The 15,000-nt window shown below is 46.8% G+C and overlaps 1 protein-coding gene across 1 annotated transcript in view; it reads right to left on the minus strand.

The window, feature by feature from the left end:
* The window catches only part of b4galt2 (UDP-Gal:betaGlcNAc beta 1,4- galactosyltransferase, polypeptide 2), a gene marked incomplete at both ends in the record, with an annotated part of 122,828 nt that overhangs the window by 18,881 nt on the left and 88,947 nt on the right, over positions 1–15,000 (minus strand). Inside the window, 2 exons of the mRNA XM_080546729.1 lie at positions 4,630–4,752; positions 9,015–9,202. Of these exons, the coding sequence (XP_080402855.1) occupies positions 4,630–4,752; positions 9,015–9,202 (311 nt within the window). The remainder of the gene's footprint in view (positions 1–4,629; positions 4,753–9,014; positions 9,203–15,000) is intronic.

Raw genomic sequence — 15,000 nt, forward strand, 5'->3', positions numbered from 1 at the left:
TCATCCAGCGAAAGTGAAAATAGCTTTGTTGAAAAGTGGTAAAGGAAATCTCTGGGGAAATCTCGATGCCTCCAATGGATGGACCAGCCCTGTTGGAAGTCATGTGCTGTAAAATAGTTGTTTTTTTTCTTTTTTCTTCCATCTCAAAACATCTTTCCCCTCCAATCATGTTTTTTTCCCCCAGATGGTGGAGGGGAGGGGGGGGAGACAGAGTGAGATGGGAAGAGAGAGAGAGAGACGGGGAGAGAGAGAGAGAGAGACGGGGAGAGAGAGAGAGAGACGGGGAGAGAGAGAAAGAGATGGGAAGAGAGAGAGAGACGGGGAGAGAGAGAAAGAGATGGGAAGAGAGAGAGAGGCGGGGAGAGAGAGAAAAAGATGGGAAGAGAGAGAGAGAGACAGTGAGAGAGAGAGAGAGAGAGAGAGACAGTGAGAGAGAGAGAGAGAGAGAGAGAGAGAGAGAGAGAGAGAGAGAGAGAGAGAGAGAGAGAGAGAGAGAGAGAGAGAGAGAGAGAGACAGTGAGCAGGGCTTGACATTAAGCTGGTTCAGGTACTTGTCCTCCTGACAAGTGAACTTATCTTTTACTTGTCCGAGAGCTCAAGTTACTTGTCCAAATATGACGACGCGTGTGTATCTACTAAGACACTACAAGCCAGTAATACATTACATTACATTCCAATAATTACTGTGGATCTACGTGCACGCCAGAGAACGTTCGATTTCAAAGTTTAAAGTAAAGGGGTCATGCCAGCATTAATGTTTTGATTCAAAGGCATGATTGTTTCAATCTTGAGTTATTTAATGAAGTTGAATTTGGTTTGGGTTTTTCACAAATGCACACTGTCTATTTAACGGTCTACGGCTCTGTACAGAAATAAGATATGAAGATATAATCACAAAATAGGTGCCCAAGACTTCCTTCTTTCATTTGGTATGACATTTATACCATTGTGATGTATTGTGCCCAGTAAATGTTAAGACAGCATGTGACAACATACCCCGCGCTCTCCTACTCAGCGGACATAGATTGTTTGACAAGGCAGCATACATTGACATGGCAGCATACATTGACATGGCAGCATACATTGACAAGGCAGCATACATTGACAAGGCAGCTACATTGACAAGGCAGCAGACATTGACAAGGCAGCAGACATTGACAAGGCAGCTACATTGACAAGGCAGCATACATTGACAAGGTAGCTACATTGACAAGGCAGCAGACATTGACAAGGCAGCAGACATTGACAAGGCAGCTACATTGACAAGGCAGCATACATTGACAAGGCAGCATACATTGACAAGGCAGCATACATTGACAAGGCAGCATACATTGACAAGGCAGCAGACATTGACAAGGCAGCAGACATTGACAAGGCAGCATACATTGACAAGGCAGCATACATTGACAAGGCAGCAGACATTGACAAGGCAGCAGACATTGACAAGGCAGCATACATTGCCAGGCAGCATACATTGACAACAAGGCAGCAAACATTGACAAGGCAGCTACATTGACAAGGCAGCTACATTGACAAGGCAGCATACATTGACAAGGCAGCTACATTGACATGGCAGCTACATTGAAAAGGCAGCAGACATTGACAAGGCAGGCAGCATACATTGATAAGGCAGCAGACATTGACAAGGCAGCAGACATTGACAACAAGGCAGCATACATTGACAAGGCAGCATACATTGACAAGGCAGCAGACATTGACAAGGCAGCATACATTGACATGGCAGCTACATTGAAAAGGCAGCTACATTGACAAGGCAGCTACATTGACAAGGCAGCTACATTGACACGGCAGCTACATTGACAATAGGGCTGGGTATTGCCACTGATTTCCCAAAACGATTCGATTCCGATTCACAGCTCCCGATTCGATTCGATTCCGATTCGATTTAGTTACAATATCAATTTTCCTTGAATATGAAGAGATTCTCAGAAGTAATGCTATAAATGGTTCAAGGAACCCTATAACATGTAGCATTGTTAAACATATCAATGTTTACATTAAGAATTGACTCCAAAGCAGTTACATGAATGTACTTCTTATTGGAACATGAATGAACATCATTGACCAACATTTTGCTAAATCAGACACTACAAAAAGTGCTTTTTAACGTGCTTTACTGCAGCCAGTGTAAATAAAGGGGCTACAAACATAGCCTATCGGTAAACAAGACATCACATATCCCTCAGGACTGTCTCAAATAGCTTATTTGCATAATATATATATATACAAAATAAAAATGTGCAAAACTCAAACAAAAATAGTGCAATAGATGAGGGTATTTTGGGGAACAAAAAAACACATTGTAAACCATAATGTCCATGAAACTAAAGCCCTTCATTACTGCTTTCTCACTTTTTGGAGATTGGAAGATTTTATTCAGGAATAAACATAATTGGAAAATCAATGATTATTAAAATACTGTAGTATACAGTAACAATAAGTTAGTGGAAACACCACAAATCTACGGAACCACTTATTGAGGCATGATGTGCCTGACGTGAAACATGGAAAAGAGGATCCGAAACAAGCCTCGCTTATGAAGTGGCAAGTGATTGTCAGGTACACGCGGAGAATTTGATTGTAATTTGCAACCAAACGTCTTTATCAGCGAGGCTTGTTTCGGATCCGCTTTTCCATGTTTCACGTCAGGGTGATGCCTCAATAAGTGGTTCCGTAGATTTGTGGTGTTTCCACTAAATTTAACCTCCACTGCGCACAGCTTGCATATGGCTTTGCTTTTGTCCTGCTCATCTCTATCGTCATAATTTTTACATCCAAAATGCACCCAGACATCTGCCTTTAAGCCTGGTCGTTGCGTGAGATATGATAAATTCTTGTAGCGCGAGATCTGGCCACGAGATCTCGTTGTGGGTTGAAGCTGCAAGCAGAAAAAAACAAGAAAAAAAACAAAAAAACATAAAAGATCGATCTCGGGATTTATGAATCGATAATCGCTCATTCAATGAAGATCGATTCAGAATCGGGAAATCGATTTTTTGAACCCAGCCCTAATTGACAAGGCAGCTACATTGGCAGAACACCGGCAATGGTGCTGGTGTTTCGTCTGATGACATTTTGCGTTTCCTGCTTTTCCTGGCACCTGGCCAGTTTTAGGTGCTTGAAGGAACATTGTGCTTGCTGGCTTGAGTAACGTGTCGGTTTCTTTCACTACGGACTTAAAATGTCCACAAGCCAACTTTTCGGTCTAGAAGGTTGGCACTGTTGCGGGCAGTGGAGTTAATAACGTGCACGCAATAGCATTAGAATTTCTGATACAAGCTATGCCGAGCCTCATAGGCAGCAAGAATGAGGTGCGGCATAGCTGGTTAAAACATTTTTACTTTACAACTTAAGGAGGAATAATTTTTTTGTGGATACATATTGATTTATTTATTTTTCTCTTTGTTTTGACTTGTCCGTCGGACCAATGCAGGAGGAAGTTCACCTGTCCGAACATAAAAATGTCCCGGACAAGCGGACAAGCCTTAATGTCGAGCCCTGGTAAGAAAGACAGTGAGAGAGAGAGAGAGAGAAAGCGATGGGCAGAGAGAGAGACAGAGAGACAATGAGAGAGAGACAGTGAGAGACAGAGAGAGAGAGACAGAGAGACAGTGAGAGAGAGAGAGAGAGAGAGACGGAGACGGGGGGTTAACACTGAGGAGGCCTTTTACCACATCCTCCCCCACCTGCCAACCTCTATCAGTGACGCTATAATCACCACCACACTGTCTCCTCAATGGGGCCCAACTCTATATCCTCTCTCTCTCACACTGGGGGGTGGGGGGCAGCAGAGGGGGGGTTCATAGATAGCAGTCTGGGAGTCACATATCACCTGAGCCCAGGAGGAGGGGAATGATAGAAGACATAGCTATTTATTATCCCGGGAGAAACAAGTGTCGGGGAAAAAGAAGAGAAATGGCTGCTACGTGTCCTCTGGCTGACACTGACGTGAACCCTTCTGAAGTCATGAGTGACTGACTGTCTGCCATCTCGCCGGGACGGAGGGAGTGATGATCGTGTGAGTGTCTGGAGAGAGGGAGAGAGAGAGAGAGAGAGAGAGAGAGAGAGAGCTGTGCCAGAGGGAGACACAGAGCGAGGGAAAGGTTGACAGGTAAAAAAAAAAAAGACTCTTGACTAGACTTTTGTCAAGAGTCAAATATGTTTCTTTCGGCGAGGAAGTGATATCTTCGGTTCGGGGTCGAGTACCGGAGTCTTATTATAATAATAGTATAATATATATATATATATATATATTATACTGTATTTGTCATCATCCTCTTCTCTCCTGTATTCACCCAGCAGCCTTGCCTCGCCGTGTGTGTGTGTGTGTGTGTGTGTGTGTGTGTGTGTGTGTGTGTGTGTGTGTGTGTGTGTGTGTGTGTGTGTGTGTGTGTGTGTGTGTGTGCGTGCGTGTGTGTGTGTGTGTGTGTGTGTGTTTGAGTGTGTGCGTGTGTCCTCCAGTCTTACCTGTTGTATGTCGTCATCTTCTCCTCTCCTGTATTCACCCAACAGCCTTGCCTTGTGTGTGTGTGTGTGTGTGTGTGTGTGTGTGTGTGTGTGCGTGTGTGCGTGTGTGTGTGTGTGTGTGTGTGTGTGCTCCAGTCCTACCTGTTGTAGATGTCGTCGTCCTCTCCTCCCCAGCCCCAGTACTCGTTGGGGAAGCCGTTGATCTTCAGGAACTGTTTTTTGCTCAGGCCCGACACCCCGCCGAAGTACCCCGCGTACGGAAGCCTGCGGAGGGGGAGACCTGTCAGTACCACAGCCTCCTGGGTGGTGGTGGTGGTGGTGGTGGTGTGTGTGTGTGTGTATGTGTGTGTGTGTGTGTGTGAGTGTGACTGCTTGCGCACAAGCATGTGTGTGTGTGTGTGTGTGTGTGTGTGTGTGTGTGACTGCTGCTCGCATGTGTGTGTTTGTGTTTGTGTGTGTGTGTCACTCACTCCTGGCTGTCTCAACACACACTCTCGCCACTCAGTGACGTGTCTGTTGTATCTAACACCACCAGTTTCAACTTTTCAACTGATGTTTTTTGTAGAGACTACAGAGACTGTAGAGACTGACAGGAAGGATGGGTGAGAGAGAGAGAGGAGGATAGAGACAGTAGAGACTGACAGGAAGGATGGGTGAGAGAGAGAGGAGCATAGAGACAGTAGAGACTGACAGGAAGGATGGGTGAGAGTGGATGATAGAGACAGTAGAGACTGACAGGAAGGATGGGTGAGAGAGAGAGGAGCATAGAGACAGTAGAGACTGACAGGAAAGATGGGTGAGAGAGAGGAGGATAGAGACAGTAGAGACTGACAGGGAGGATGGGTGAGAGAGAGAGGATAGAGACAGTAGAGACTGACAGGAAGGATGGGTGAGAGAGAGGAGGATAGAGACAGTAGAGATTGACAGGAAGGATGGGTGAGAGAGAGAGGATAGAGACAGTAGAGACTGACAGGAAGGATGGGTGAGAGAGAGAGGAGGATAGAGACAGTAGAGACTGACAGGAAGGATGGGTGAGAGAGAGGAGGATAGAGACAGTAGAGATTGACAGGAAGGATGGGTGAGAGAGAGAGGAGGATAGAGACAGTAGAGACTGACAGGAAGGATGGGTGAGAGAGAGGAGGATAGAGGCAGTAGAGACTGACAGGAAGGATGGGTGAGAGAGAGAGGAGGATAGAGACAGTAGAGACTGACAGGAAGGATGGGTGAGAGAGAGGAGGATAGAGACAGTAGAGACTGACAGGAAGGATGGGTGAGAGAGAGAGAGAGAGAGAGAGAGAGAGGAGGATAGAGACAGTAGAGACTGACAGGAAGGATGGGTGAGAGAGAGGAGGATAGAGACAGTAGAGATTGACAGGAAGGATGGGTGAGAGAGAGGAGGATAGAGACAGTAGAGATTGACAGGGAGGATGGGAGAGAGAGAGGAGGATAGAGACAGTAGAGATTGACAGGGAGGATGGGTGAGAGAGAGAGAGGAGGATAGAGACAGTAGAGACTGACAGGGAGGATGGGTGAGAGAGAGGAGGGATGACATGAGTACTGTGTGTGGGAAAGGTTGGGTGTAAACTGCAAACACATGATGCTGTAAGATACAGCTAGCGACAGAAGTAGCTACATAAATCCATGTACAACATGCTCCGGGGGAGGCTGGCGGAGGTAGAAATCGGAGGACAGATGACTCACACACGGGACGGAAAGAGCAACGGTATCAAACAACAATGTGTTTGACAGCATTGACATTTGTGGCATTTAGCAGACGCCTTTATCCAAAGCGGAGTCAATTAATCACCTATCAGTCATCAGTCAGTCATCTATGCTATGACCAGGGGCGGCTACAATGCTAGTGCAATGTACAATGTAAGTACAATGCTAAACAAATGTAAAAATGTATACCGGTAATTGAGAAACTGTCTATGGAATATGGAAGGTAGCATAGATAGCACGGAAGCTAGCATTCACATGTTGGATAACATTCCTCGTTGCGTCTTAGTCTATGCTATCGTGCATTACGATGACTCATCCGCCCTGCGATGTCTACCTCCGCCAGCCTCCTACTGCGACAACTGGAGACACAGAGACAGACGCAGAGATGTTTGTGTTTCATTCATCAGACTGTGTCTAATCACGGGCGGTGGGGTGCTGTGTAACGCTGCTGGCTTGGCTGGCCACAAAAGTTGAAGTTTGCCAATTGGTGCTTAGAATAATTTATGTATATGACCTACAGCTATTCCACAGGCTGAGAGAGAGAGAGAGAGAGAGAGAGAGAGAGAGAGAGAGAGAGAGAGAGAGAGAGAGAGATAGAGAGTGTGTCATGGTGGGGGCCAAAAGTCTGCCAGGAGTCATGGCGGGTGCCAGTGGGTGGTGTGTGTGTGTGTGTGTGTGTGTGTGTGTGTGTGTGTGTCTGTGTGTGACGTCAGAGCTAGTGACAGCCTCATGTTAAAAGTCGACAAGCACAATCTAATGACACCATCTGTTACAGCAGCAGCCCACACACAACACAAAGACACAATACTTAATGACGCGTCAATGTGTGTGTGCGTGTGTGTGCGCGTGTGTGTGTGCGTGTGTGTGTGTGTGTGTGTGTGTGTTGTGTGAGTAAGAGAGAGGGAGAGAAATAGAGAGAGAGCGTGAGATTGTATGCGTGAATATTTATACAGTATATGTGTGTGTGTGTGTGTGTGTGTGTGTGTGTGTGTGTTGACAGCCTCATGTTAGAGGACGACAAGCAACACTCTAATGACACCATCTGTTAGAGCAGCAGCTCACACACAACACAGCACGGAGAGAGAATCCTTAATGGGTGTGTGTGTGTGTTTGTCTGTGTGTTTGTCTGTGTGTATGTGTGTGTATGTGTGTGTGTGTGTGTCTGCATGCATGTGTGCGTGTGTGTGTATCTGTGTTTGCATGTGTGTATGTGTGGTTGTATGCATGTGCCTGTGTGTGTGTGTGTGTGTGTGTGTGTGTGTATGTGTGGTTGTATGCATGTGTGTGTGTGTGTGTGTGTGTGTGTGTGTGTTTATATGCATGTGCGTGTGTGTGTGTATGTGTGTGTGTATGCGTGTTTGCATGCATGCATGTGTGTGTGTGTGTGTGTGTGTATGTGTGTTTGCAGGCATGTGTGTGTGTGTGTGTGTGTATGCGTGTTTGCAGGCATGTGTGTGTGTGTGTGTGTGTGTGTGTGTGTGTGTGTGTGTGTGTACAGCAGAGGCGTCACAGACTGACATGTTGCGACCTCTTAGGGGGCGGGAGAGGAGAAATCCCCTCCAGGGTGAATTACACCCCGTTTAGAAATGGGATTATCGTACCAGCTTATTGATATTAGCAGAGACCCCTGCTGCACTGAGGGGGACGTGCGTAAAGCCGTCTGACTAACAGGCTAAGTCCGCAGTGGATGTTGGCACAGACGGGCTCAATCAATCGGTCACAAATTACACACAGATCAGGGGAGGCTGGCGGAGGTGGAAATCGGAGGACGGGCTCGTCGAAAACGCATGGAAACGGAACGAGGAACGATATGGAACACGAATCACACGTCATTCCCCCATTCCCGATTCCATTCCGTGCAATACACTGAGCCCGTCCTCCGATTTCTACCTCCACCGGCCCCCCCTGACAGAGACGAACACCCTGGATCTTAGCACGTACTGTAGTAACAGATTGGAGTGAATCTCTGTTTTGGCAGCCATTTTTCTTGAGCTTCTCTGCGACTGACAATTTGGCACTGTACTGTACTGAAGGGCAAGAGGAATTTGAGAGGGCCAGTCGAATGTGAGAAAAGAGGAACACCTGGCTGGTCTCAAGTGAAAAATGTCTCAGAAAGAGGATTACAGGGGTGAGTTTGGGTGGCGAGGGAGAGAGGGACCTTTTAGCATATTTAAAGTCCAATCTGAACTCTTTTAAACAATTATTAGTATTAGTTTGAGAAAATATTATGGTTTCTATGAAGTCAAATGACGGTTTCATATTTCTACTTTGATCATATCTGTCTTTGATGACAGTACTTTTGTTCAGATAAGACTTTTTTTAATTGTTCTGTCTATTTCGGGACAGACACTGAAAAAAACGATAGTAATATGGTCCATCTGGCTTGTTGAACATGTCAGATTCATATGTTATTGCATCTGTCCCAAATGAAATAAACACAAAATAAATAAACAATAAAATAAAATAAAAAGACTACAGCACATCGCAGCTATTTCTGAAGCTTTCTATGAAGTACACTATTTTTTCATGTCAAGTCAAATGATAGTTTCATATCTATCTATCTATCTATCTATCTATCTATCTATCTATCTATCTATCTATCTATCTAGGCCTGGTGTATGTCATTTAGCTGACAGGGAGTATATACCGGTACTGTATACTGAAAGGTTCCCAGGTTTGCAGTAACCGAACCCACAACCTAAGCGTTGTTAGCTCAAGGCTCTACCCGACTGAGCCACAGAGGACCGTCTGGAGGACTGGACGTACCTGAAGCCACAGAGGACCGTCTGGAGGACCGGACGTACCTGAAGCCGAACTTGTCCATGGCGATGGCGAAGTGTCTTGGCTGGTCGTAGCAGTGGTACAGGTTCCTGTCGTCCATGGGGATGAGGTCCACGTCGCTGAAGATGAAGCAGTCGTACTCCCCGTCCTTCAGAGCCTCCGTGTAGCCCACGTTCAGCAGCTTCGCTCGGTTGAAGGTCTCCTCGCCAAGCTGCAAAGCATTATGGGACGGGGAAGAAGGGGGGGGGGTCAGAGGTCAGGACCCTGTCAGAAGGTTGCCTCGCTAGTCAGACTCGAAGTCTGGCGCAATGTAGGGTGCACACACTCAGTTACAGTTGGCACATCAGGGGAGGCCCGTGGAGGTGGAAATCGGAGGACGGGCTCATTGTAACTGTAAGAGAAAATTATTATATGCAACTAGACATTTTTCTACATTTAAGATTCAAACTTTGGATATCTAGGGCAAAGCTATATAAACTGATTTCCTGTTGTAACCACACAATGAAACCAGTTTCTCTACTTGAAGCTTGACATTGGCTAGACAACAGACACATTTAAATGATTACAAAGACCTGATTGATCTCTTTTCTCCCGAGATGGACCAAGCCATCTAGAGCAGTTTTGGACTTTTGTGTTTCCCCAGACCCGGTACTCTAAGACCAGACTAAACTAGTTTGTGGCTATTGTGTTCCTTTTTCACCTTTGTGTAACTAGGAGAAAGTGGGGGCCGATTCCCCCTTAACCTTCATCCCCTATCATCTTCCTCAATGTACAAGTCCACACCCATTGCTCATGATTGGTCTAAACCTCACCCGAGGGCGGACCCCTTACCTGGGGGTACCTGATTGCATAAATACTGAGATGAAATGAATGATCTGGACTTTACGAGGAACTTTGAATCTTCAGATCCGTCTGACGAACCTGTAAACTTCCTCCTTCTGCAGAAGAATATTAAATATCTTTTCTTATACATCTTGAAACGAAACAGGCTGCTTTTATTGATAATTTGCTCTAACATAACGCACGGAACGGACTAAGGAACGGTCTAAAACACGTGTTGGATACCTTTCCTGACTTCGTTCCATGCATTACAATGAGGCCAGCCCCTCCGGTTTCCGACTCCACCGGCCTCCCCTGACCCAGTTACGGTGAAGCCACACACACATTAAAGTAGTTCATTAAATGCTGAGGCACTTTCAGCGCCTGGAAGAAAAAAACCTTTCACAAATCCAGCCCATTATACATCCAGATTACTTGTGATCCGCAAGTCACTTTAAAAACACTGTGACATTGACCCAGAATGCGTCCATAGAAAGTCATAGAAAAGCCAGTCTTTGAGATTCCAGTCTAACGCTGTTGTGTATAAAAGACCGCGATCACATCTGGTTGTTTCTTCCTAAGGCTAAAGGTTTCATTAAGAGCGCTTACAGGGGGGGGGGTGAGAGCTCACTATGGCGCATGCCACGTGATCGCAGGGTCCCTGTTTCGATTCCGGCCTTCGACCTGTCCTGCATGTCATCCCTCCTCTCTCTCTCTCTCACCCATCCTTCCTGTCAATCTCTACTGTCTCGATCTCAATAAAGCAGAAATGTCACAAAAACATATATATAAAAAATAAATAATAATAATAATAATAATACTACAGGTGAACCCTCTCTGTTGAGTGTAACTTTTGAACCAGCAATCCAGTAGCTATGACACACAACGTAATCCCTTGTAATCCTGTAATACCTGGGATTTTTCACAGAATAATCCTCCTCGGGTTCAATCTATTGTCACAAATCCGCCGGCGTTCCCAACTCGCTTTAGGGTTAGGGGTTAGGAGATTTTCACAGGACAAACAAAACAACGTAACTAAGCGCAGCGACCGACTGACAGACCGAGGTATTTAGAACCTCTCAACGTCGGTGTTCAAAACACGTTACGATATTTCTGTTAAAAGATTTCGACAGACAGACGGCACAGTGCTGAGCATTGGCACCAGGCAAGGCGAGGCCAGTTTATTAGGTACAGCACATTTCTCTACAACTCATACAATTCAAAGTGCTTTACATACAGCATTAAAAAAAAGACATCAGGAGAGGCTGGGGGAGGTGGAAATCGGAGGACGGCCTCATTCTAACGCAGGGGACGGAATGAGGAATGGTAGCTTGACATGAGTCTGTCCTTGGATTTCTACCATCACCAAGCCTCCACTGATTGGCCACAACATTACGGGTAGTGGTCACCTGGCCTAGTGGATAGACTGGAGATCAGAAGGTCATGAGTTCAAATCCCACCTGGGAAGACCACCACTAGTGTGCCCTTGAGTAAGGCACTTAGCTTAGCTAAGTGACTCCAGGGAGTCTGTCCCTGTAATCTGTAATTGTAAGTGGCTTTGGAAAAAAAGCCGTCTGCTAAAATGGTTCAAATGTAATATGCAAAGCAGTGTGTGACGCGGCTAAGAGTCGTACAATAGTATCAAACTTTCTTTGCTCCCTCATCTGAGACACATAAGCTTAGGCTATATCATGAAACAGAAGGAGATAATATATACCATCTGAAGAATGAGTTTCTATCTATCTAAGCCGCAGAGTCGTCCTGTCTAGGGGAGATTATAGAACGACTTTCCCCAGCAGCCTCTGGTTTCAATCAATACTCATGTTCATTTTCATCTTTTCAAAGGCACAAAAAGAAGAGTATTAGAGACTTCAATATGCTGCTTTATCAGGCAGGAGAGACAGATAAGGGCAATATATCTTAAGAAAAGCCAAATTGCCTTTTTTTTCTTCTTCAGCCGTCAGTTGGCGAGCTCATTAAACATTATTGGAGTAGTTTCTCCTAGCTGTAATAACACACACACACACATACACATACACACACACACACACACACACACACACACACGCACACACACACACACACACACACACACACACACACACACACACACAGTCTCCTCTGAATACGGAGAAGACAACCCAGGCAAATAGGGCTGCACTTCTTGTGTAATCATCCCCCCCCCCCTGCCCCTGTATGTGTGTGTGTGTGGGGGTGTGTGTGTGTGTGTGTGTGTGGTACTGTATGTATGTATGAGTGTGTGTGCGCCTGTCCCTGTGTGTGGTGTGTGTGTGTGTGTGCGTGTGTGAGTTTAAATCTGCTTGTGTGCGTGGTACTCTATGTATATGTGTGTGTGTGTGTGTGTGTGTGTGTGTGTGGGGGTGTGTGTGGTGTGAGTGTGTGTGTGTGTACCTTGAGTAATCACCCAGCCCTGTGGGAGGTTCACATCTCTAACAGGGAGGCGAGTCTGCGACTGCATCCTGTTCTACCACCGAAGAAGCCCCCCCCGACCGCACCACCACAGAAGAAGAAGCAACCACAGAAGAAGAGAGTGTGGTGATAGCGAGGATCTCTACCAGGCTGGGAAGAGACCTGAAGTGAGACCGCTAATTGCTGCCTCGTCGCTGCATAAAACGAGGTGGTTTTTAGAAATTGCCGGGGTATTTTTAGGGTCATTCCTGAAATACGCTTTGAAAAACAGGTACTTGGATGTTGTACTTGGATGTTGATGACGGTTTAACTTGTGCAGAGGAACACCTGGTCTTGTGTTCGTATGTTAATGTGTCCTTCCAGTTAGCGTCAGCTTGTGCATCGGTAGACGGGCTCAAAACAAACCTCACAATTAAAGAATAAACATGCTGTACATACAAACCATTTACACCTTTACATCCTGGTTTGGGGGGGCTTTTTATGGGACAATACACTCTGATTTTAAGCCGCTTTGGGTAAAGGAGTCTGCTGAACGTCAAAAGAAACGTCAAATGTAGGAGGTAGTAACATTCATCTGTACGTTGCAACTTCCAAAGACAAGACAACAGAGCAGACTCGCTATTCTATCTGTCAGCATCGCTTGTAACACACACACACACACACACACACACACACACACACACACACAAACACACTTATCACACCCATGTCAATCTCCCTAAACATGCCCCCCTAAAGACCAACTAACCCCATAATCATCTCATCTGATTATCATCACAACAGAGAGATAAGTCACTGCGGAGCCACAATCCCCCCCACCCCTCCCCTCCCCTCTCTCTCTCTCTCTGTGTTGCCACGCCGACAATCTCCATGGCCGCGACCACACTGCTGTCAGTGTTCAGACGTACCTGGCTGGGCGGTTGCCATGGAGACGGATTAGGCCCCAGCGCGGCTCTTATCCTGAGTGATTGCATTCAGAGCATTGTCGGGCTGCCTGCCGCCGTGGTGTGTGTGTGTGTGTGTGTGTGTGTGTGTGTGTGTGTTCAGGGTTTATCAGCCCCCCACAGACTGACCCTGTCACCTGAGTCTGCTATCAATGCAGGGTGACGGAGAGGCCACAGGAAGGAGAGCATGGCTAGATTGAGGGTCTTCACCTGTCTGGCTGGTGTCTGTGTGTGTGTGTGTGTGTGTGTGTGTGTGTGTGTGTGTGTGTCTGTGTGTGTGTGTGTGTGTGTGTGTGTGTGTGTGTGTGTGTGTGTACAGTACAGAGAAATCCAGGGAAATGAAGAGGAACATGAGAGCATCAGATAATATTAACAATCATTTTTGGAGGATGCACTCGTTAAGATATTGACCGAGTTGTAGGCTACTTACAGGACACACACACACACACACACAAACGCACACGCACACGCACGTACACACACAACCTCCCCAGCCCCCCCCCTCCCACCTCCACACACACGCACGCACACACACACACACACACACACACACACACACACACACACACACACACACACACATACACACAAGCACAACCTCCACACACAACCTCCTCAGCCTCCTCCCCCCCACCCCCCCACACACATACACACACACAACCTCCGCAGCCCCCCTTCATCCCACCTACACACAATATCTCCTCTCCCCTCCGCCACCTGGACCCCTAACACACTCATCAAAGCTCAATTAAAGGTCGTACTCCTACCAGCGAGCTCCGAAGGCAGCATCTGCACCCTGCTGAATCACTGGGTTCTGTGGATGCCTTGAAGGGGGGGGGGGGGGAGGCAGGGGGCTAGGGGAGCGTAGCGCCCTGGCGCAGAGCCGAGCCAGCTAATCTACTGTAATGAAGCTGGGTTATCTGGCACCGGGGCTCCCCGCCATGGACACAGAGGCCAGCGGGGGGCGATGTGGAGGATTCAATTTGAGTTGCTCTTTTCTGTTTTTCTCTGTCGATGGGCTTTACATCATCACTACAGAACACACACACACACACACACACACACACACACACACACACACACACACACACACACACACACCGCCCAGGCGTGGGAGGTGGACTGTAGGATGGATGAGGATGCACGCACACGGGTGCGGGCACACTTACACACACGCGGGCACACGCACACGCACGCACACACACACACACACACACACACACACACACACACACACAACAAGTGCACTACACACACAAACACACTACAAGTATTACTCTGATCTTGTGTGTCGCACACACACACCCTGCAAGTACTATTCTGACCTGGTTTTGATCTTTTCTGGCAGAAAGCAGGTCAAATAAGCATCACTGAAATAGTAGGCAATTATCTAGAGCATTTCAACATGAAAGTTGGCGCTCACTCAAAACTCCCACATGGATTGTATATAATACACAGTACTGCATCATGTGTTTTAAGACAGTGTGTGTGTGTGCCCGCCATCCTACAGTCCACCTCCCACGCCTGGGCAGTGTGTGTGTGTGTGTGTGTGCATGTGTGAGGAGTGTGTGTGTGTGTGTGTGTGTGTGTGTGTGTGTGTGTGTGTGTGCATACGTATGTACAAACAAAACCCTGTTATACAACGTACAGTGCTTCATATGTGACCACCACCGTCAGTGTGCAGGCCAGTAGACTGACAGACAGACAGACAGGGGCTAGTAGACTGACAGACAGACAGACCAGTCAGACAGACAGACAGTAGACTGACAGACAGGCAGACCAGTCAGACCAGGGCTGTCACCAGGGGCTTGACAGC

The sequence above is a fragment of the Nansenia antarctica genome (genome assembly GCF_963989245.1).
Source record: "Nansenia antarctica genome assembly, chromosome: 16".
NCBI classification, from domain to species: Eukaryota; Metazoa; Chordata; class Actinopteri; order Argentiniformes; family Microstomatidae; genus Nansenia; species Nansenia antarctica.